Source organism: Barbus barbus, assembly GCF_936440315.1.
Source record: "Barbus barbus genome assembly, chromosome: 24".
NCBI lineage: Eukaryota > Metazoa > Chordata > Actinopteri > Cypriniformes > Cyprinidae > Barbus > Barbus barbus.
The window spans coordinates 12,550,379-12,573,791 of NC_136752.1; the positions used below are offsets into that span (position 1 = coordinate 12,550,379).

The 23,413-nt window shown below is 35.3% G+C and overlaps 2 protein-coding genes across 3 annotated transcripts; both read right to left on the reverse strand.

Moving 5' to 3' along the window:
- Nucleotides 1-1,610: 1,610 nt before the first annotated feature.
- Nucleotides 1,611-10,270, reverse strand: LOC306843797 (putative G-protein coupled receptor 132). Its single transcript, XM_079375470.1, has 2 exons — nt 10,170-10,270; nt 1,611-4,511 (listed from the first exon to the last, which is right to left on the reverse strand). Exon 2 carries the CDS (start codon nt 4,504-4,506, stop codon nt 3,421-3,423), a length of 1,086 nt encoding a protein of 361 aa, XP_079231596.1. The 5' UTR covers nt 4,507-4,511; nt 10,170-10,270; the 3' UTR covers nt 1,611-3,420.
- A 478-nt stretch (nt 10,271-10,748) lies between these two features.
- On the reverse strand, nt 10,749-22,730 carry LOC306843390 (spermatogenesis-defective protein 39 homolog). Of its 2 annotated transcripts, XM_079374861.1 has the most exons (19): nt 22,654-22,730; nt 22,292-22,384; nt 21,426-21,531; nt 21,208-21,339; nt 21,093-21,125; nt 20,940-21,004; nt 20,373-20,429; nt 19,963-20,055; nt 19,825-19,858; nt 19,620-19,722; nt 17,770-17,797; nt 16,852-16,925; nt 16,685-16,760; nt 15,338-15,460; nt 14,452-14,493; nt 12,578-12,754; nt 12,397-12,486; nt 12,220-12,324; nt 10,749-12,025 (listed from the first exon to the last, which is right to left on the reverse strand). In XM_079374861.1, the coding sequence occupies exons 2-19, from the start codon at nt 22,382-22,384 to the stop codon at nt 12,005-12,007; spliced, it is 1,452 nt and encodes a 483-aa protein (XP_079230987.1). In that variant the 5' UTR covers nt 22,654-22,730; the 3' UTR covers nt 10,749-12,004. The 2 variants fall into 2 exon arrangements, with proteins under 2 accessions (XP_079230987.1, XP_079230988.1); XM_079374862.1 differs by lacking the exon at nt 15,338-15,460 and having other exon boundaries at nt 22,654-22,719.
- Nucleotides 22,731-23,413: the final 683 nt, after the last annotated feature.

The window sequence follows — 23,413 nt, forward strand, 5'->3', positions numbered from 1 at the left end:
AAAACAGAGTATATAGGCTTCTGCGGTTCAAGAGAGGGGGACACATTAAAATCAATGAAAAAGCTTTCATATAATTTCGCATGTTCACATAATGACCAGTAGATGGAGCCGCGAGAATAAACACGAATGTTTCGAAACCAAAATGTCTTTTAGTAGACATATTATTTTATATACTACAATATTTTGTCAAGCTTCTGTTTAAATACTTCAGTGGCAAAGTTAAATCAACATTTTCCCTTTATCTCTCACTCAAACCTCAGGGTGAGGCCATGTCATCACGTGGGATTGAAATGAAAGATGTTCCAGCAGTCAGCTGTTTCTCGTTATGATGACCCATACTTCCCATAGAGGTACCTGTTTCAGGACATGCTCATTCATTCCAAAATACAAGTTATAAAACGGATAGTTCCTGTCCTTGATTCTGATTGGTTGAGCCACGTTCGAAGCTGTTGTAAATTACACTATAAACCTACACACTTCCAACCACAACTGTTTCTGAGGAACTACATTGTTTAGTGGAAGAATACTGTTTTTATTAATATCATTACATTTATTTGCTTTGTTTTATTTTGTGAAACCTTACTAAGTATATGGAATAACTGTTTTATAAAAGCAATAAGCCCCGTGAAGCCGTGAATTTATAACAGCTAAAGGGGTTTTAAGCCTAACAACACCCCTCAGCTGTTGTAAATTCACTGTAAACCACGGCTTCTTGGGGCTTACTGCTTTATTAAAGGAATAGTCTATCATGACTAGCCGACTATTACAGACACACATCAATTTGTTATAGATTTGAAGAGAACTACAGTCGCTAGATCAATGTAATGTCTCAGTCGTAGGCCAAACAAAGTTAATAATTCACTGCCATTTTTACCGTACATCGTCTATGGACTAAGATAAAGAATGGTCTTACTCTGTGAATTAGTGTAGGCCTAAGCCACATTTCACAGAAACACACCCTTTGTGAAATATAATGTTGTAGATTGTGATGAGTGATGTGCCAAGTGGAATTTATGAACGCATGACCGCAGATAAGTTGCTATTTACACATACAGTTAGTCATTCACACTCTTAAAAATAAAGGTTCTTTATTGGCATCAATGGTTCCGCAAAGAACCTTAACCATCCATGTAACCTTTTCATTCCACAAAAGGGTCACACTTAAAAAAAATGGTTCTTTTAAGAACTGTTCACTGAAAGGTTCGTTGGGGAACCAAAACTGGTTTTTCTATTGCATCACTGTGAAAACACCCTTTTGGAAACTTTATTTTTAAGAGTGCAGTCAATCTCAGACAAATGCCCAGCGGATCACAACAGGGGCGGACACCAATGGGATGATTGTTTGCTATTGGCTGAGGACAGCTGCTGGCTGCTTAATTATTAATTGAGGGAAGGGCCAATTAGGAGCCTGTCTTGGTAACTGAGTTAATTATTCATGATGTTTACAATGGAAGGAGAGGGCAGACATACCAGATGACCATGAGTTTGTCTGGCTTTTAGCTTTTGCATTAAAACACCAAGAATGTCTTATGCATTTTTTACTCAAAAGTGTGAAGGAGGAAGCATCCTGAACTATTGCACTGGATTAACATGTAATCAGAAATAGATTTACAGTAGTCGGCATTTTTCTTTTTTTATTTATACACATCTCTCGTACTTAAAAGAGCATACAAATAGGTCAACACATCAGAGATTTTCAGCAACCCAAATTTTAATGATCAGACCTCAGAAAGCAATAGTTTTCAATATTTAATGCTGAAATGACAGATTATCACTTTTTTCAATAACAAGTTTTTCAGTGTCTGTTGAAATATTTTATTTAGTAATTTATTATCATATTCTTAAAACCATAATTAGTCCATGACAAGTTCATAGGAAAAACGTTGTGCTTCTCTTGTAATCTAGCTTGAGTTTATTTACAGTTTCTTAAAAGAGTAGCATTATGTGCAAATTATCAATCATAATTTACTGGTGACTGAGAAAAGCTTGACTGCAATTTATTATGGTCTTGGAAAATAGGACAAATGGGGAAATCAAGCAAAATAAGATTTTTTAATATAAATAAGAAGTTTTATTACACCTAATAAAAGCCATTGTTCTAAAATTCATGCCAGAATTCATAACATTAAAACAAAAGTAATCATAATGCAAAACACGTCCATTATAAAATCTTATAAAAACACACACACATACAAAAATATTTTAAGGAAATATTTTTGTACATAAAAAACTTGCCAAAGAACACTGTCATCACTAAACGGCATGCAGTTTAACACTGACATTCAATTTACAAAACAACACACTGAATCTGTATTACAGTAAATTATGTAAGAGCATAAAAAAGTGATGCTGTTGTTTGAAACAGTCAGTCTCAGACATTAGCCAACACACCATCCACCATTTGAAGCTTTATTGCACACAAAAGGCAATCACTTGCCACACTCTCAGAGTAAAAAAACATACAAAAATATTGTACCTTTAGGAGTACAATGGTTTGTCACTGAGACAGTACCTTAAAGGGACACCTTTGCAACTTATTTACCCCTAAAGGATTCATAATAGTACCATAAGTGTACATATTCCTACATCAAGTGTTACTACTCTAAGGTACAGCACAATTTGGGGCCTTCTTTACCCCTGAAGGGTGCATATTAACACCTTAGTATAGTACAAAGGTGTCCTTTTGAGGGTTCTGTCCCAGTGACAAGCCATTGTACCCCTAAAGGTACAAATTTTGCAAAACATTTTCTGACAGTGCGTAACAGTAAGCTCTAATCTGATTGGCTGGCTTGATACACTGTATGAGATTGAAGCTGCACATTTTCACCAGTCCACTTGGAATCAGAAATCATGCTTACAAAGTACTGAGCTGCAACAATAAATCGGTCACCGGATTTGCCATAATTTGCCCAGTTTGTAGCACCAAATCTGTGATCAGTTTTGAGGCACTTAGTAGCAAGTAAATAGAATGTTATCCCACATTATGTCTGAAATTCTGAGAATTATACTCAATTTCTGCTAATATTTTGTTTTGTGAACTTCTTTCATACACAGTATCAGTTATTTTGGTATGATTGATTTTAGATAAAGGCCATGCAAAAACAAAACGTGAACGTGAATCACTTTAAAAGTGGGTCAGATTGCCTCTTCCTGTTCGTGCTTATCAACACAATCTGGAGAATGTGCTCTAGATAGGAGTCCAAGATATTCAGAAGCTGCAGCTCAGACTGGGTGTTATAGAAACATTCTGTGACGGAAGTAGATTAGGAGGTGTGAAAAGACCACAGTAATAACAGGAAATTCCCCTTTTTTGCAAGATTTGTCGCACTTCAAGTTCTTGTTATATTGATCATGCAACAACCTTGATTTGTCTCTTTCTTCCAAGTTATCAGCAAAAACATGACCAATGCATCTAAAATTTTAGCATGCAGTGGGACAAGTTGTCCTCATTTGACCGCCCTTTGTTGGGACGGGGTCTGAGTTGCTTTTGGAGCTGTGCATGTTGTGCTGGCTGCTGTGCGTCGAGCACTGACTAAAGCTGACTTTGTTACACAACGACGCCATGCCTCTTCTGATCTCCTGATGGATATTATTGCTGGAGAGCACGTAGAGAATGGGGTTGAAGGCGCTGTTGAATGTCGACAACCCTAAGGAGATTTTGTAGGGCGTGTAGATGTGCTGTTCAAAGTGACAATCCTCTTGCAGGTTGGGGAAGTGGAAGGTGATGGCGCGCAACAGCAAGATAATGTGGTACGGAGCGAAACAGATCAAAAACAACGTCACCACAGCCACAGCCAGGTAGCGCACCTTCTCTTTCTCATGAGGCTGGAGTCCAGTACTGGCCTGAACGTTGGCAAGAATGGCTCTATTGGTGAAGATCAGGATGGCAAGGGGGATAAAAAAGCCGATGCAAACACGAGCGTAGCTGAATCCCGTAACTATCGCTGAGCTCTGGCTGGGCTCAAAGCAGTGGCGTTTTCCTTGGGCAGCATTGCCTTCAGACATGATGAAGACGGGCGTGTGACCCAAGCCCACCACCATGTAGATCGAAAATGCCACAAGAGCTGCGATGCGTTTCTGGCGAAGACCGCGAGACTCGATGGCGTAGACCACCGCCACATAGCGGTCGATGGACACGCAGCACAGCAGGAAGATGCTGATGTACATGTTGTTGAAGAACACAAAGCCAGTCACTTTGCAGGCCAAGGAACTCCAGGGCCACTCATGGTTTTGATTGACGTACACTGTCCATAAAGGCAGTGTGAAGAGGTAGGTGAGGTCGCACACGGACAGGCTGAGCAGGTAGATGCCAAGGACGTTCTTACGACACACCTGGTGGAGGGTGAGGTAGACCGTGGCCAGGTTGGCTGGCAGGCCGATGATAAAAACCACAATGTAGAGCACCATCAGAGGAACGCGGTCATCTTCATAGGATATTTCACAGGTCACATTCTTACTCTTGTTCGTGGTCATCAAGATGCTTGGTGCCACAGTGGATGCATGCATTATATCTGGGGGGGAAAATAAAGAGAAAAATGAGAATGAGGGGTGAAACACAATTGTGGGAGCCAACACTTGACATTGGAAGAAAAAAAAAACATTCAATTTGTGGCCATGTTTTAAGAATTTCTTCCCTAATTTTAGTTTAATCCTGGCCACCTCGTACTATTTTGTCCCCTTGTTTATTTAAATACCATGGTATATTGTAGTAGGTCATTGTTTTAATTGGAATTGAATTAAATATTTGGCATGAGTCAATGAGTTAATAAGTCATGTGAATACATTTTATGTAAACAAAACAAAAATAGCTAAACAAAAAACAGTATGCAGTAGTAAAAACTGTAGAAAATGTTCACATTTCAAAATATTTTTTTTTTCTCCAGCATGTGTAGGGCTCTGTAAAATTTAAATGAAATAAAAAAAGTTTAAACTTGTACACATTTTAAAACATTTAAAAAATAAACAAAAAATACAGTATAGGTGCAGTTAAAACTGTAGACAATGTACACATTTAAAAAATTAAAAATTAAAAAATTAAAGAAGAGTTTCACAAATAAAAATGGCAACGTATAAAAATAAAGTAAAATAAAAATAACAGAACACAAAAAGGTATTTGCCTATTTCTACACACTAAATGTTAAATAGAATATGTGGTCACACTTTCTATTAGGTGGCCTTAACTACTGTGTACTTACATAAAAAATAAGTACAATGTACTTATTGTGGTCATATTGTATTGAAAAACACTTTTGCTGCTATTGAGGTGGGATATAAGTAAGGTTGGGAACAGGTTTGGTGGTATGGGTAGGTTTAAGGGTGGGTTAAGGTATAAGTATGGGTCAACAGTGTAATTATAAATGTAACAGTGTAAAAAATGTATGTACACAATAAATGCATTGTATCAAATGATTAATTTAAATGTACATAGTAGTTAAGGCAATCTAATATAAAGTGGGACCAAATAGGTTTTGAATTTTTACTACATTTTTACTACAACTACATTGGGCATGTCTAAAAAATAAATAAATATACAGTGGGGGAAATAAGTATTAAACACTTGAACAAATATTTTATTAAACACATTTCCAGTGCAGCAATTCACATGAAATTTTGACCAGATGTTGGTATTAACTCAAGAAATCTACACAGAGAAAAAAAATGCAATCCATAAAAAAAGTTGTGTGTAATAAAATGAAATGACACAGGAAAAAAGTATTGAACACACTAACTGAGATTAGATTTAATACTTCGTGGAAAAGCCTTTGTTTGCAATAACAGCTTCAAGACGCTTCCTGTATGAACAAACTAATCGTTCACAGGTGGGATTTTGGGCCATTCTTCTAAACAGACTGTCTTCAAATCTTGAATGTTCCGAATCTTGAATTCATCTTCCCTTCAATAACATGGATTCTGCCAGTGCCATGAGAAGAAAAACAGCCCCATACCATAATGCTTCCACCTCCAAACTTCACTGTTGGTATGGTATTTTTAGGGTCATACGCAGAGCCATTTCTCCTCCAAACATGGCGTGTGGTATTTTTGCCAAAAAATTACATTTTTGTCTCGTCTGACCAGACTACATTCTCCCAGTAATTCACAGGGTTGTCCAAATGTTTCGTAGCAAACATCAAACGAGCTTCAACATGCCTTTTCTTCAAAAATGGAGCCTTCCGAGATGAGCGTGCATGGAGGCCATGGCGGTGGAGTGCATTGCCTATAGTTTTCTCTGTGACAATTGTACCTGCTGCTTCCAAGTCTCTCTGTAGCTCTTTCCGAGTGGTCCTTGGCTCTTGGATTACTCTTCTGATTAACCTTCTGACTCCCTGATCAGAAACCTTTCGAGGAGCTCCTTTGCATGGCAGGTTGATGGTGGAGTTTTTTTCTTTCCACTTGTGTATAATGAACCCAGTGGTGCTTACAGGAACATTTAGGAGTTGTGAAATCCATCTGTAACCACTACCATTTTTAAGCAGCACAACAATCTTGTTGCGAAGGTCTTGGGACAGCTCTTTGCCTCTACCCATCATGAGATGTTTGTATACTTGCATTCAGAGGTGGGTAAGGCTTTTTCTAACTGATTAACCTGCAATAACCTGGCTGATTCTAATTTGCACAAATAGGAGGTTGAACTAATTAGTGAAATCAGCTGTTGTCTTGCTTTGTCTTGCCTTGGTGTACTGCTTTTTCTTTGTGTTCAATACTTTTTTCATCTCCTATTTCACTTCATTACATATAACTTTTTTATGGATTGTAATATTCAATATTTTTTCTCTGTGTAGATTTCTTGAGTCAAAATTTCTGGTCAAAATTTCATGTGAATTGCTGCACTGGAAATGTGCTTAATAAAACATTTGTTCAAGTGTTGATTACATATTTCCTCCACTGTTTATATATATACATATATATAGTTCCAAGCTTTTTTTTTCTTCACTTGTTTATGTATATTACGTGGTATTTGCCAAAACGTTGGTATCTGTCAAAGATCAGAATCTAAATTAATATCCAGTCAAAGCCACTTTTTTCTGCAATGATTCTCTGGGTTTTGTACCTTAAATCAATATTTCACTTTTGATTCAAAAATCATTTTGAGGCATCCAACATGCACACAGGCACGGAATTATACAACTAACGTGACAATTTGGCACAGATAAAAGTAGTTTCCCTTTGACGTGACCACTGATAAGGAGCAAAAACTTTCCAATCTAACCGCATGACACTGTATGTAGTGTTTTAGTGTTCCTCCCATGTCTCATCCACAGTAAAACATCCCCACTCCCCTTCATCTCCATACAGCACATTGTACCACTCCCTACGTTTGCCCCAACTAGACAAGACAGCCACTGAAATATTCATAGAGACCCCATCATCCTCGGGGAGAGGGGGAAAACAAGTGCATCAGAATGGAAACATGCTACACTCTAAAAAAAATACTCTAAAAAAACATGGTACTTTACATGCAGTAATGGTTTTATTTACAACCATAGCATTCTGAAGAACCCTTTTATGCCAAAATGGTTCTTTGTTAGAGTTTAGGGTTCTTTGTTCCCACCATTTTGTTTTTCAAATCTATAACTGTCAAAGCGCTTCATTACTGATTTTCTGGAGTTCAGTGATCCAACTACACAGACTTTCAACACACTCTCAACAGGTAAATGATTTCATTCTTCAATTTAAATACATAATACTTTAAAATTGTAACCGGTTTCCAAACAAACATGTTCTTATCTTTTTGTTTAGTTTTTGGTCACATAGCCTAAGTGTGTGCAGCTCTGCTAAGCTTCGGAAACTTCTCTCCTCTTCTCCACTAAGTAAAAGAGACAATGAATTTATAATTCATATTGATAGACTTTTTAAATTATTACTTGGGTTTATGTATAAACATACCTAGTCACAAAAAATATTAAAACTATCCCATGAGTTTTTATCACTTTTTTCTTTTAAGATTGTGAATGTCAATAAAAACATAATTCACACAACATGCTGCTGTTGTGGTTATTGTTTTAATGTGAAACGCTAACCGAGGCTACACTCTAAGATGCATCATTACTGATTTTCTATACATTATAACTTTCAAATGCTAATTGGTTTTTCTGTCTTTTCTCTTTTTAGTTTGAGAGAACACGTACATGTGACCAGCTCTATTCAGTTAAGGATATTCTCCTCTTCTTCACTATCAAGTAACAAAGATATTGAATTTATGATCCATTTTGTTAGATATTTTTATTACTAGGGTTTATGCATAAACATATCCAGCTATCCCATGTCTTTATATTACTTTTTCCTTTTAACATTGTGAAGTGCTCACATACTACTTTTGGCCTTCATAAACAATTGTTTTCACATAAACAAATGAAAGGAGACACATTGTATAACTAAACTCAATTTTTCAGATGCTACAACCTCATCATCTGCATAGAGAAACTGCCAATCAATCACACCAAATTACAGATGATGATTAACTTAAAGGCGTCAGAGGATTGTGAAGATATTTTACTGGAGCTTGGTCTTCAATGCACTAATTTGTGTTCTATTTTGTTTATACTTTTATGTTCTATTTTGTTATATACTGTTTTGAGCATTTATTTATGTTCAATATCCATTGTCATTCATTAATGTATTCTACTGATAACTGTTGTTAGAACACTGTCATTTTTGCTACAATTTCACGTCAATAAACTTATATTGTAAGATATTAGATAGGTAATATATAAGACCAGACAGATAGAGGGGTAAAAAAACCCAATATTAATAAATAATACTAATATTAATAATATTAACATACTACTATTAATGAAAAACTATCATTAAAAGGTTATTTATAACACCATTAAAGTCCTATATTGCATTTGCAAAGCATGGTTCTGTATGGAACTCTATAAAAAAGGTTCTGTTTAGCACTAAAAAGGGTTCTGCTATTGTTACAAGCCGAAGAACCCTTTTCTGGTAATGTTTAGAACCATTTTTCTTAAGAGTGTAGAGGAAACCACATTTGCTGTTTAATGAATTATATGAATCATAGCATAACGGTCTCACCCTATACATTTCATAACCTTAACATGCGTAGTTAATGAGACCAAAATACATTAGGCACAGTAACTGAGTAAGATGCTTTAAAGTTCAGGAGAGTAATGACAGTTAAACAACCCATAGGTTTATGCAAACTACAGATATAGCTGACTAAGAGTCACTCCCTTTTTTGTACAAATTTCTCGCTTTTCACACTGAGAAAAAGCCCTAACCTTGCACATAAACTCTACAGAGAATTGTCCAAGTAAATAATGCAAGTCCTCAATTTGACCTATAATGACACTAACAAGAACAGCTGGACTGGCACTGATGGAAAGACACGGATACAAAGACAGTGAAGGGTGGAGAAGAATACGAACAGCATTAGACCACATTGTGTTCCGTGACCTCCTTATAGTCATTAAATCACTGTACGGGTGTTAAGACAGACACTGTGACTTTTGGATCAGATGAAATCTTTTATCTCATTAGTGTCCAGACACAGGTGATGCTCAGACCTTTATTTTTAGACGCTCCAGGCAGATTTGGGGAAACAAGCTCAAACATAATGCTCCACAGCAAGAAGATGCCAGGCATACAAATATGTATTATCTGAAATGCATTTTATTTATTATTGATGCATTTCAAATATATCAGAACAGAAAAATAATATAGTTCATGAGTCTAAATGAAACTGACATCTTCATTAAATATTCATGACTGCTTTGTTTACTACTCATTCCACACCAAACCTCTCAAGTAAAAATGATTATTATTGTATTTGTTTGTTAAATATGACATTTACCACTTTAGATTTCTGCTTTTAAAACCTCATAAGGTTCCTTGAAGATAGGGTTAGAGGTGAATCTGCAGAGACGAAACCAACTGATATTTTAATTTCAACTATCAGCAAACTTTCGAACTAATGATCTGCTAATGTATTAATATTAGTTATTATTGTACCCTTCAGAGAAAATAGTTGTTTATGTTAAAATTGAAAATTCCTGCTTTAGATAATTAAAACACATGGCCAATCAGGTCACATAGCACATGTGCAAACATACATCCTGTTTTCTACATAAACAACAAAAACATTGGTGCTTCTCAATGTGTAAAAGAAAATATTTTCTATAAATGTAACGTATAAATCGCGTGACTCTTACCTCTAAATGGTGTTAAGAATGCGTCCACTCTTCATCCATAACCCTGACAGTGGAGTAGCGCAGCGCGTGCACATCTCCAAACCACACACGACCACGTGATCATCACACTTCTGCTTTTTGTGACAGCAGACTCAAATAAGGTGTTTCAAATGAATGAAAAAGGAGAAACCTCCGACGCAAACCACAGTGATCCGCCAATAGAACGCGTATTTGAGCTCCATCGGCGCGTTGCGGGTTTGTGTAGGTGAGAGAATCGAGGGCACTCAAAAGATACATAGCCTATCTTTAGGATTTGAAACAGTCTATCAGTTTCAAAAAGTTGTTCAGGTCCACGATCATACCTCGAATTATTGGACATATATTAGCCTAAATACTTGTAGGCTATATTAAACCTACAATGTGTCAGGATTGAAATATTAGTTTTCTTGTATCACATTACCACAGTAACGTACAGATATTTTAATAGCCTACAATACAAAATTGTCTATTTTGAGACAGGTTTGTTCCTGGACTGTCTTGGGCTGGATCTGGACCTAGTATTGGTGCTTGGCAGAAATATACACTACAAATAAAAAGTTTGGGGTTGGTAAATTTTTATTCATTTATTTAGGAAGAAGTTTCTTTTGCTCACCAACTATTTAATAAAAAAAAAATGCTCTGAAACATTGCCATTTAAAAAAAAATGTTTTATAATTGAGCATATTTTAAAATGTCATTTTTTCCCCTGTGTTGTCAACACTGAACTTTCAGCATCATTAATCCAGTCTTCAGTGCCACTTGATCTTTTAGAAACCATTCTAATATGCTGATTTGCTGCTCAGGAAACATTTCTTGCCATTAGTAATGTTGAAAACAGCTTAATATGTCTGTGAAAATCATGATTTTTTTCCCCCAATATTCTCTAACAAATCTTTTGTAACATTATAAATGTTTTTTGAAATTTTGAAAGTTAGTGCGAATTTGGTAGATCCAACTGAAATATAACGGGGTGAGCAAATCAACTATATTTGTTCATAAATATGACACTTGTGATTTTAGTTTCTAAATGTGTTTTTCTACTGTTTGTCTTAAATACCAGATTATTTTATTTTTTGGAAACCACTGTTATCATTAATGGCTTCACCTGTGGATATTATGCTCTCGTATAAATACAACAGAATTTAAGCTGAATAAAGTATGCACATATTTATATATATACATGAAAGTATAGGAATAGGTTTATTATAGGTAAAAAAAAAGTATAGGTTTATTAAAAGGAAATCCAATGAAAAAGTTTATGTGACGCACAATTTACTTTATGATCCAAAATGACTCAACGGGGGAACTTTCTGGCTCATACTGCTACTGTGCACTCAATTTGTGGTTATAAATCAGCCTCCGTTTACAGAAACTGTGTGGTTACCCTGTAATCGAGTCAATTCTGTATTGTTAAAACAACTTTGTTTTGTCTTATTCAAATCTACAGTCAGATATTTACCAGAAATCTGTATAAACAATTCAGTATCATATTATTTTTAATATAAAATAAAGAGAGAGGGTGAGGAATGTTCAGAAATTCATACACGGGCAAACAAAAAGGTGTGAGGGATGAAAGAGTATGTTGTTCATCATCAGCAACCGCTGATGGCCTCCCTTTAGAAATGTTCACCTGTAGAGCTGGCAGAAGGACACTTGGCAGTTTAATCATACAGAATACATACATTTGGCTGTGAGGTCGTGTTTGTTTAGGATTAACTCCATATTAAGCAGCTTCATAGTGTTCTTTGTGTAACATTGTCTATGAAAGAGCTCTGACACACATCTGGCCACCACTGCCTCGTGTCAGGATCCAAGTGTCAGTTTTTCCATCTGATTTGCTGAAGTAACAACAAATAAAAAAGAACAAAAATTACTTCATGCAAGCACAATATTGCATTGCAACTAATGAAATGACTTGTAGAAGACACTGATAAATTACTGTAAGATGTTTCTCAAGATTTCTCCTCAGACCTACTCATACTATACTGTAAATCCGAAAATGACTCAAGATTGGAGGCTCACTTCCTCTTACCACGTTATTGAGGAGTTCCTGGATCTTCCTGTATTCGGGCGAGTCTCGTTCCAGCTTCTCTCTGTAGGCAACAAGTTCCTGCCGGTCCTTCAGGTCTCTGTATGTCTGAATGAACAAAACAAAGGCAGTGATTTAGACTGAGAAAACACTGGCATAGTGATTCGAGAATGAACTCACATTGATGACGACGTCATGGCATTTATATTTCAGAGCCACGCTGAGCTTGAGTTCTGGGTTGTCGATGAGGTTCACATACTCCTGCAGCACCTGCAGATCATGGGAAAGCCCAGTGAAGTGCATGCTGGGATGGGCAGAGAGGAAACTAAGCAAGTTTATTACAACATGGAAACCGACGTACATTTACAGGGGCGCTGTTCTTCTGCAGGATGTCTACCACTCTGTGAAAGCCAATGGGAGATCTTTTCTTGGTGTATCCTAGCCAGTTTGTGGTGTTGAACAGACTATCCACATCAAACCAGGACTTCAACTTTGCTCTTGCGCCAAGAGCTGTGAGAATATACTGCTTTTCTGAAATCTGCCACAGCAAACATGAATAGTTTAGAAAGTCTTTGACACAGACCGTTATTACAGACTTGTGCATATGCTATTTATACACTATTGGTCTAGACACACTTGAATTAATTCGTTTCTAATGACTGTAGAAACATCAAAATATGTAGACAAATATGAAAACTATACTATAAAAGTCATAATCAAGATGACTTTGAAGAATCTAAAGTATATGATAGTCCTGATTTGTTTAAAGTTCTTTTAGTAATTTGTGTTATTTCCATTTTAATGACTGATCGTTGTTTTAATGGCTTTCCTATTGAAAAAAAATAATAGTAAAGAGTGAGTTAGTGTGTCCAGACTTTTCATGGTAGGGGTGTGCGATATGACGATTTTTGATCGTGGACGATAAAAATGTCTCCACGATCTGCTTTTGAAGAAATATCGTAGTATCGCGCTACCGCGCACATTGTCAAATACAGTTCTGGCGCCGCCCTCTCTATGTACTGTACAACACGACATACAGCAGTAGAGTTACTCTGACAGGACACTGCACTTATTCGCGATCGCAAAAGTACATTATTTGCATACAAGCCTTGCTGGTTAAATGTTTAATTCGCGCGCTGGTCTGACGTGCGCTTGTTCTGAGCGCATACACCTGAAGCACGCGCACTAAAACGCCTGTCTAACAGCGCCTGATTACTCAACTAAGTTATATTTTGCGCTAATACTGTCAAAACACACAAGGTTTACATACAGACTGAGTTGGTTATCTCTAAAATGAAAGTAAATCGTTAAGAGAGAAACGGATGCGTGCCTGTACTGTATATTAGATGCGTGCAGCTCTTAAAGGGACAGGACACTAAACATGCTGTCGACTGTCATTAAAGGGATAGTTCACCCTAAAATTGAATTTCTGTCATTATTTACTCAGTGGAAAACCAAACAGTTGCTGGTCTACATTGACTTTGATAGTAGGAAAGAAAAATCCTATGGAAGTCACTGAGGACCAGCAACTGTTTGGTTTTCCACCTTCTTCAAAATGGCATTTATAAATGTTCAGCACAAGAAAGAAACTCATTCCGGTTTAAAACAACTTTTGAGTAAATGATGATATAAAAATACAACATTATGACAGAATTGACAGACAGATGACAGAATATTAATTTGTGGGGGAACTATTCATTTAACGTTAACAAAACAACAAAACACAAAGAGAAAAATCACTCCCTATTCTTGACTGAAAAACTTTAATACAGTTGCTTTAGGAATCAGTCTATCTAGTGTTTTATTTTTATATTTGTTCATTCAATTTCATTGAATGCTCCTGCTAAATACACCTATTGTACCTGAAAATAAAGCACTGTTTGTTTTATTTGTATATTATGTGTATTTGTAATGTGTATCTTTGTTCTTATTTTTTAATAAGAAAAATAAAATAATGACAAAGATTTTTTATCTTCACCCACTTTGGCCTAAATATCTGCCATGCATCTTTGTCTTTCTAGTTTGGCTGTAATGCTCAGACAACTTGTAAAACCAAAATAGTAAAACTAACAAAGAATCGGGATAAAAATCGTGAATCGTGATATTTCTATAAAAAATCGTGATATGATATTTTTCCCATATCGCCCACCCCTATTTCATGGTGCTATAAGTTAAAATAAAAATATACAATAATATTACATATAAATGTAATTAAATACAAGTAATTTGATTTACCCGGAAAGTTTTTCTAATGTTCGAAGGGCTGCTAAAAGTTCCCTGTAGAAGAAGAAAATAAAGATGATTGAAATATAGCTGCCCAACAATTATTTAAACACTTTTAAAATGTATAAACATAAAAACCATTGTGACATTTATTTAAAAACCTTTCAAAAATCAAACAATAAAGCTTGTTCAGTTTCAGATTGCTTTTAAGTGTGACTTAAGTTTCTAAAAGCTCTCTGCAACTGTGGGAAATTAATACATGCAAGAAAACGAATTAGTCAATTAACCTCGATATAATACAATAATTGTATATATTTATGAAAATGCTCTGTATACATTACTTTTCTAAAGTTTTTGGAAAGAAATTAATACTATTATTCAGCAGCGACATGGAAATGATTAAAATGATCATTAAAATGATCAAAAATGACAGTAAAGACATTTCTAATATTAAATTTAATGTTTCTATTTCAAATAAATCCTGTTTTGGACTTTATATTAATAAAAGAATCCTAAAATGTATCACGGTTTATAAAAAAATATTAAGCAGCACAAATATTTTTAACATTGATGATAATATTTGGTTACACTTTATTATAAGGTGTCCTTGTTACAGTGTAATTATACATTTAAGTACTGAGTAATATTACCATATGGTTTGGCTCAGGGTTGCTTGCATGTAATTATGCATAATGTATTGTTATTATAATTGTAAGTACATGTAACAAGGACACCATAAAGTGTTCCCTATTTTTTGAGCAGTAAATCAGCATATTAGATTGATTTCGGAAGAATCATGTGACAATACTTGATGATATTACATTTCTAGATTATATATATTGTAAATATTCAGTTTGTCTACATAATATTTAACAATATGTGAAGCATGAGCTCGTACCTCCGACTCTCCGTAATGGTAAAAGCAGGAGTAGTACAATGTGGTGATGATTGGCATATTAAGGATGGATGCTTTTCTAGGGAACTTCTTAAAGATTTCTGCACCTGCCTTCTTGTCACTAGCCTATAAAAAAAATACAGTGAACACACAAATTAAATGAATTGATAAACCCTAACATTAGGATATTCTTTGCTGGGAGCCATTTTCTCATATCTGACAAGTACTTAGGCCTTAGGTCTGCTTCACACAACCTGTGGTTGCGCACCGCATATTCATCTCAGTGATCATATTAAAAGATTTTGAAACTCATAATGCAAGTGTGAAAAGCTATGCACTTTGTATCAGATACAACAATGACAGTCACGTTTCTGAGCTCAGCTTATTATATTTGCCAAATATTATGAACATTATGGAAAACAGTGAAAATGCACTACAAATTGTTTTATCAACGCAATCTTGTGTAATACAGGCTGTATGAAAAAACATATTACAATGGTAACTAATTTGCCATTGTTAGAAAAACGGGTCTAGGGTTCAACCAAGTTACAAAAACTATTTCTGTTCAGTAAATCCGTACATTTAATTGTCATGTTATTAAAAGAAACTTTCAATGCAGTAACCTAGAAGTCACATTATTTTTTGCACTGAGTCATAATAAGTAGCTGCCACAGAATGTGTGCAAAAGAAAACACATGTCAAGAGTAAAGACCTTGCCTGACAATGATGTTTTAAGAAATATCTAACAAGGCTATATTCACATTATACAGCTGACTGATGCAAACTGAAACGCACTTGATCATATGTGCTATTATGCCATAAGAACAATCGGGCACACGTTTCACTTGTTTCATAATCTAAGGAAACATCTGCATGTAACAGTTTGAGAGAAGTCCATCCTCTATACACAGAAACCCGTCACCTACCACACCACCCTCAGGAAAGAGGAAGAGTGAGGCGGTGCAGAGGAAATATCTCTTTAACAGCATGGTAAGGTGAGGCAGAAATAGACAACTTTTGTGTCATATTTTTGTGACGTTAAAACACTTGTATCTTTGTTTAATATACAAAGACTCAGCACTGTCATGGTGTCTTTTTCCTTCAGGTGACATTTGGGATGGGGTTTGGCATTATTATTCCAATTCCATTTGCTAGCAGTACAGAAATTATTGTACTACATTATATTACATAATTATTATGTAGTTGTAGTATATTACAGTATTACATTATCCAGTAAATTGTTTCAGTTATTCATATATTCTTACACTTCCAGCCAAAGGTTTTTGACTCTTATTCTAAAATGTGTATAAGGGAATATTAAACAATAGTTTAGTGGTTGGACTCTCTCACCTCTATGATGATTTGTCTCTCGAGGAGTGTATAGTGGTCTTGAACGTGAGTGGCATCGTCTTGAGAGAAAGGAAGGCTGAGAACAAACAAAGAGATCACATAGATCGTTAAATGTCAGCAGGACATGGATCTGAACTCTCTACTCAATTCCTCTGAAAGATCTTTACCCGAGGCAACTTTTGAGGAAGTCTCTCCTTCGACCTTCATCCTTAATATTTAAGTGTTCTTTGTATTGCATCAACTGTTGAAGATACAAGGGAAGCCAGTTTAACATATGTGTGATCAAACAGAAACATTACTACAAATTACTGAAGAAGGAAAAAATTGGTATTATTTTACAATAAGGTTCCACCTGTTAACACTGTTAATAAATGAAAACAATGACAACTATTTAAAGCGTTTATTAACGTTTGTAAATGTTAATTCCAACATTTAATAATACATTAGTAAAATCAAAAGCTGCATCTGCTAATATTAATGAACCTGAGCTAACATGAACTAACAGCGAACAGTTGTATTTTTATTAACTAACGTTAACAAAGACGAATAAATACTTTAGCAATTCTATTGATTGTAAATCTACTTATTTGAAAGTGTTACCAAAATTTTTATTAGAATGTTCAACTTCCTCTCTTTTCACTTTCATTTAAGACAAATAATGTCAATGAATGTTCATCAGAACATGAACACAACATTTCTCTTTTCACTTATTTCTGCTGACACTAACCCTCTATGATTTAGTAAAAGTATGAACAGTTTCTTTTTTCTACTTAAAGTGGAAGACAAATAAAAAATAAATTAATACAAAAACAGGTTTACTTGTTTTTTACAAGAAAAAAATATGGTACTGCTGGACATGTGTACACACAAAAGAGAAAGTGATTGCATTTCTATTAGTTAATTCTGGGCTCTTCCCTCCTCTTTAAGAAAGGACTCAATTGGGGGGTGCATTTTGTTGAAGCAAAACAAATTTAGTCATATGACCTGGAGATGACATTGCTATAGAGGGTTAAATATATATGGTCATGTGTGTGCAAGCTGTGAGTATAATGACAGTTGAGTGTGTAAGTGCAGTTAGTACATACCGCCATATCTTCTGTCCTGCCAAGAGCCCTAAAATATAGGCAGGTGACCAACGTGAAAAAGACAGTTATTCCAATAAAACACACAACAAGCCAGCTCTTCAATTCAAATAAGCAATGCTAATATATGAAGAGATGCCAACCACCCTCGCACAAAAACACTGCAGTAGACACAACTATTTTTAACATGTTTCTTACTAAGAGAGGAAGTTATATACAGTGCCCAAAAATAAAACAAAATTGCTCTGTTAGCTGTGGAGTCAAGACATTTACAAACATGATTAAAAGATGAATATGAGACAAAACTACAGAATGTCACATTTTATTATTGGGTGATTTGACACATAGATGCTTTACCAGCTAAGAAGATCAGCACTTTTAGAGTTTCATCCCTCTATCTGATGTGAGCATAAGTATTGGAACAGTTGCCTCACAGGTCTTTCTAAGTGATCAGCTGTGTCCTGTTGCATTAATTCTTCAGATATTAAAAGCAGGGAATGTGTCGTATCAGTTATATCCATTACTTCTGCATTCTGAATCCTGCAATCGCTGATGACACACACAAACCAGGATGAAGATGTGGGAGCTGACTTTGAGAGAAAAGCAAGCAATTTGGATGCTAAAAGAAAAGAGGAAGTCAATTAGAGCTCTAGCAAAAACAAAGGGCCTGGAGAAATCAAGAGTTTGGAAACTACCAGCAACCAACAACGACCTGATCGGCTGAGAAAACAACAGCAGTTGATGACAGACAAATCATAAAAGCTGTGAAAATTAACCCTAAAAGACGTGTCTGTAAAATCACCAACAACTTCCAGAAAGCTGGGGTGATGCTCTGACAATCTACTGTCCTCAGGAGACTTTGACACAGAATTACAGATGCTACACAGCAAGATACAAACCACCAACCAGCACCAAAAATAGAAAGGCAAGATTGGAGTTTGCAAAAGAGCACAAAGGTGAGCCAGAAGAGTTTTGGAACTGTGTTTATGGACCGATGAGACAAAGATGAACCTTTATCTAAGTGATGGGAAAGCACAAATGTGGAGAAAAAAAGGGAACTGCAAATGATCCCAAGCATACAGCCTCATCTGTAAAGCATGATGGAGGTGGTGTCATGGCATGGGCATGCATGGCTGCCTCTGGAACAGGCCCTCTCAACTTTACTGATGACTTAATGTATGATGACAGCAGCAGAATGAATTTGGAAGGGTACAAAACCATCTTTCCTACCAATATTCAAGAAAATGCCACCAGATTCATTGGGAAGTGCTTCATATTGCATCAGGACAATGACCCAAAACACCCTGCCAGTTCAGTCAAGGAATTTATAAGGTCAAAGAAATGGAAAGTCTTAGATTGCCCAAGTCAATCTCCAGATTTAAATCCGATTGAACATGAATTTCACCAGCTGGAGAGGAGAGTAAAGGCAGAAACTGCCCAAAACAAGCAATAATTGGAATTGGCTGCATTAAAGGCTGGGAAAAGCATTTCAAAGGATGAGACCAAGAGTCTGGTGATGTCTATGGGTCACAGACTCACTGCTGTGATTGTGCGCAAGGGATCTGCAACTAAATAATAGCTTTTAATCTTTTATATCTGCCTTATGTTCAACTGTCCCAATACTTATGCTCACATCAATGAGTGGGATGAACTCTAAAAGTGCTGTTCTTTTTATTTGGTAAAACATGTATGTGTTGAAACGACTAATAATAAAATGTGACATTCTGTAGTTTTGTCTCATATTCATCTTTTAATCATATTTGCAAATGTCTTGACTCCACAGCCAACAGAGCAATTTTGTATTTATTGTTCCAATACTTATGGAGGGGACTGTATATAAACAGCAAACTTACTTCAGTAATTCAAGCAAAAGCTTTTGTTCTCCCATTTCTTTTAAATAATGAACATAATGACGCAAAGCCACATCTCTCGCCATTAACTCGCGAAAGAGGATTTCTGCAAAAAATACAAAAAAAAAGACTTTCTAGAAAATATTTTACTTATTTTGAAAAAAATAGAAGGAACTGGTGAGCCATGACAGATCACAATACATCTCACCTTTATTTAATGACTTTTTTAAATATATCAAGACCTGCAGGAGACAAATGTAAAAGATCAGTTAATAAGAACAAGCAGTTCCTACTGATATGAATCATCACAAAGTCATAGAGCGTATGTGAGAAATGTGTGACTCACAGCAGTGATGACATTGCCATCATAAACAGCAACTGCTTCATCTAGCAGCAGAAGTTTGTCTTGCAGAGAGCGGAACTTTTCTAAGGAGAATGCCTGTAAAAGAAATAATTCAATTACAGCCATTCAAAAGTAGCCATATATTCTGATGAAATCCATCTTGCAAGCAACATAAAAACATGCGACTAATATTTTGTTATATGACAGCAGATATTTACCAGTGTGTGGATATTTTATAAAATGTGAAATGGGAAGCAAGAGGCCTGAACCTACTGCTATTGAGAAATAAACAAATGCTTTATTCTGCTATATCAGACCTCCTGACTTCACCTTTAAACTGCCTTTCTAGCATTGTATATCTAGTATTTATCAATGAAAACACTTTCTATATAAAACTCTTTGCTGCCCCCTACCCGTCCTTTCTGCATTCTCCTCACGGTTTCCTCAGGACTCAGGTCACTGACAAAATCCTATGGCATTTAGAAAACAAATTAAAAAATCTTAAATTACACAGTGGAAACTTTTGGCCAAACATACACTACCATTCAAAAGTATTTCTGAAAGAAAATAATACTTTAATTCAGCAACAATTAAGTCAAAGTGAATGTAAAAAAAATTGTATAACGTTATATTTTCAAATAAATGCTGTTCTTTTGATCATTCTTTCTATCCATCAAAGAATTCTGACAAAACAAATCTATCCGTTTCCACAAAAATATTGTGAAATATTAAGAAATGTTCCTTAAGCATCAAATCAGCACATTATGCTGAAAATTCAGCTTTGCCATTGCAGGAATAAATAATATTTTAAAATATATTCAAATACAAAACAGTCATTTTAAATTGTAATAATACTTCACAATATTACTATTATACTGTATCTTTGCTCAAATAAATTAAGTCTTAAAGAACAAAAACATTAAAAATCTTACCAACCCCAAATGTTTAAACAGTGGTATAAACATGTCCATATGTATTACCTTTCCATCTGACTTGGGCTTTCTCAACTCAGGTGCGTATGTTCTAACAGATGTGTCGCTAAAAGCTAGAAAAGAGTGAACAAACACACTTAATTCAGACAAATGAGAATACGGACCCAAATCATTCTAAATGCTTCTATGACTTGAACTTACACTCGGAGAAGGACTGGAAAGGTTTACTCTTTGCTGAAGGAATATAAACAGAATCAGATTGGTGAGTCTAAAATGATTGAACTAAAACATTCGAGAACTCTTCACTATAGATTACCTTTAAACAAGGAGCTCAGGGAGTATCCAGACCCCTGTTTGGACAGTGACGGAGTAGTGTCTATTTTGGGAAAGCTCTGCTCGCTGCCTGAGCGGATACTGGAGGCGGTTTCCTTCACAGACCAAGAGATGCCTACACACAAACAAAAACTGATGAGCATCCAGATGAAGGACAGACAGTAAAAAAAACGAATAGACATCAGAGAAAGGACTGCATACTTCCCACAGGTTCCCCACTCCAGCTAACTCTCTGAACATCATCCTCATCCTCATCATCATCATCATACACCAGGATGCTGTTCACAGCCCGCTTGGATTCTTTCAGCTGGGAAATAACAACACAACATAGGCTAAATCAGAGCTTTTTAAACTGTGGGTCACACAGTGGTTCTAGAGAAAATGTGCGGACAATGTGAAAGAAATATATACTCTATGTATGTGTGTATATATATATATATAATAAAAGTTTTTGTTTGCATAATATGTGTACTGTGCTTATTTATTATGTATATATAAAAACACACATTCAGTATGTATTTTGAAAATATTTACATGTATATGCATTTATATAATTATATTCTATATAAATATATTTAATATATAAACATAACATATTTTTCTTAAATATATACATGCATGTGTTTGTATTTATATAAACAATAAATATACACAGTACACGCTCATATTACATAAACAAAAGCTTTTATTTTGGATGCGATTAATCGTTTGACAGCACTAATATACACTATATTGCCAAAAGTACTGGGTCACCCCCTTCTAATGAACATGTTTGACTACTTTAGTAATTTCTATGAGTATAAATCTTAATGCTTAAGCATATAATGATATTCTAGGGAATTGTGTGCTTCTAATTTTATAGCAACAGTTTGGACAGGACCCTTTTCTATTCTAACATGACAGTGCCTCTGTGTATAAGGCACGGTTCAAAAATACATGATTGATTGAGTCAGTGTGGAAGAACTTGACTGGTCTGCAGAAAGCCAAGTCCTGATCCCAGCTGACTTTATATGCGGCCAAAAACTCATCACCAAACATAGAGTTCAATAGAAACACAATGAACTTACCCGTGAAAACTCATCGTCATCATCATCAAATGTGAACGCTTTAAATTTGGAGCTGTTCCAGTACTCATCATCCTCCGGTTTGGCCCGTGACATCTGAAAAACATCCACAATTCAGACTAATAGCAGTAAACAGTGGGCTGCAGGTCCCTTAATGTGCTTCATGTGATCTGTGGCAGAAGCTCTCAGCTACAGGACACATCCCTGAGGATCTTTAAAAAGCTGCCACTGTGGCATTTGAGATTCGCGAAGACTGACATTTGGAAGAAGTATCCATTTCATACGCATCGATATTATTTTGCTGCTTGGACCAAAACAAACAAAAACAGCAATATGATTTTATAACAACGCTATAGCAGACTTACCTTCGAAATATTAGTGAAAATCGACTCATGAAACGTCAGATTTCTTTCCTACTACTTCCTGTGTTTAACATGTCGCCAAAATAAAAGCCCTACAAAGTGTTTTTCTTTACTGCTGATATTTTAGATATGTTATATAGTATGTATTACAAATTAGTCAGTAGCTTATTAGTTATATAATAATAAAAAACAAAAAATAAAACTAATGTAAAAACGCAACTTTTTGAACAAATATGATTTTACTATATATTTTAAATATATAGTCCTTTACACTTTATGCCGCTCATCATTTCCCACACTCTGCATCCGTCTCCATTTTATTTTGCATATTCAAATCTAATATTAATAAAGTATTGTATTATATGTAGGTAATTAATTAATGAAATACAGCATCATCCCAAAGATTTCGTAATTGCAATTAATTTCATACCAATGTATCAAATCGTCAAATAATATATTCCAGTTCTTGACCAATAATAAAGTGATATCGGTTAGAAAATAAACAGCTAGATGCAGTTTTCCCATTAAGAGATTAAAAATGTGTTTTTGTTAAAAAAAAAAAAAAAAATCATCTACTCTTAATCATTCTCAAATGATTACTTAAATTACTTGCATTTAAAATAGAAACTGTTCTAAAACTTGGTTTATGAAATTCTTAGAAACTGTTCAGACCACTTAAATCTAATAAATAAACTTAAAAAACATACATTTTAAAAACACTTGTATTTACCCTGAACCGTCAGTATTATTCCCATAAGAAGTG

Coding starts and splice junctions, on each gene's coding strand:
- LOC306843390 (XM_079374861.1), bottom strand. CDS start 22,384: ATGTCACGGGCCAAACCGGAGGATGATGAGTACTGGAACAGCTCCAAA. Junction 17,798..19,619: donor CTTTTGCTTGAATTACTGAA/GTAAGTTTGCTG, acceptor CCTATATTTTAG/GGCTCTTGGCAGGACAGAAG. Junction 12,325..12,396: donor GCCATGACGTCGTCATCAAT/GTGAGTTCATTC, acceptor TTGTTCATTCAG/ACATACAGAGACCTGAAGGA.
- LOC306843797 (XM_079375470.1), bottom strand. CDS start 4,506: ATGCATGCATCCACTGTGGCACCAAGCATCTTGATGACCACGAACAAG.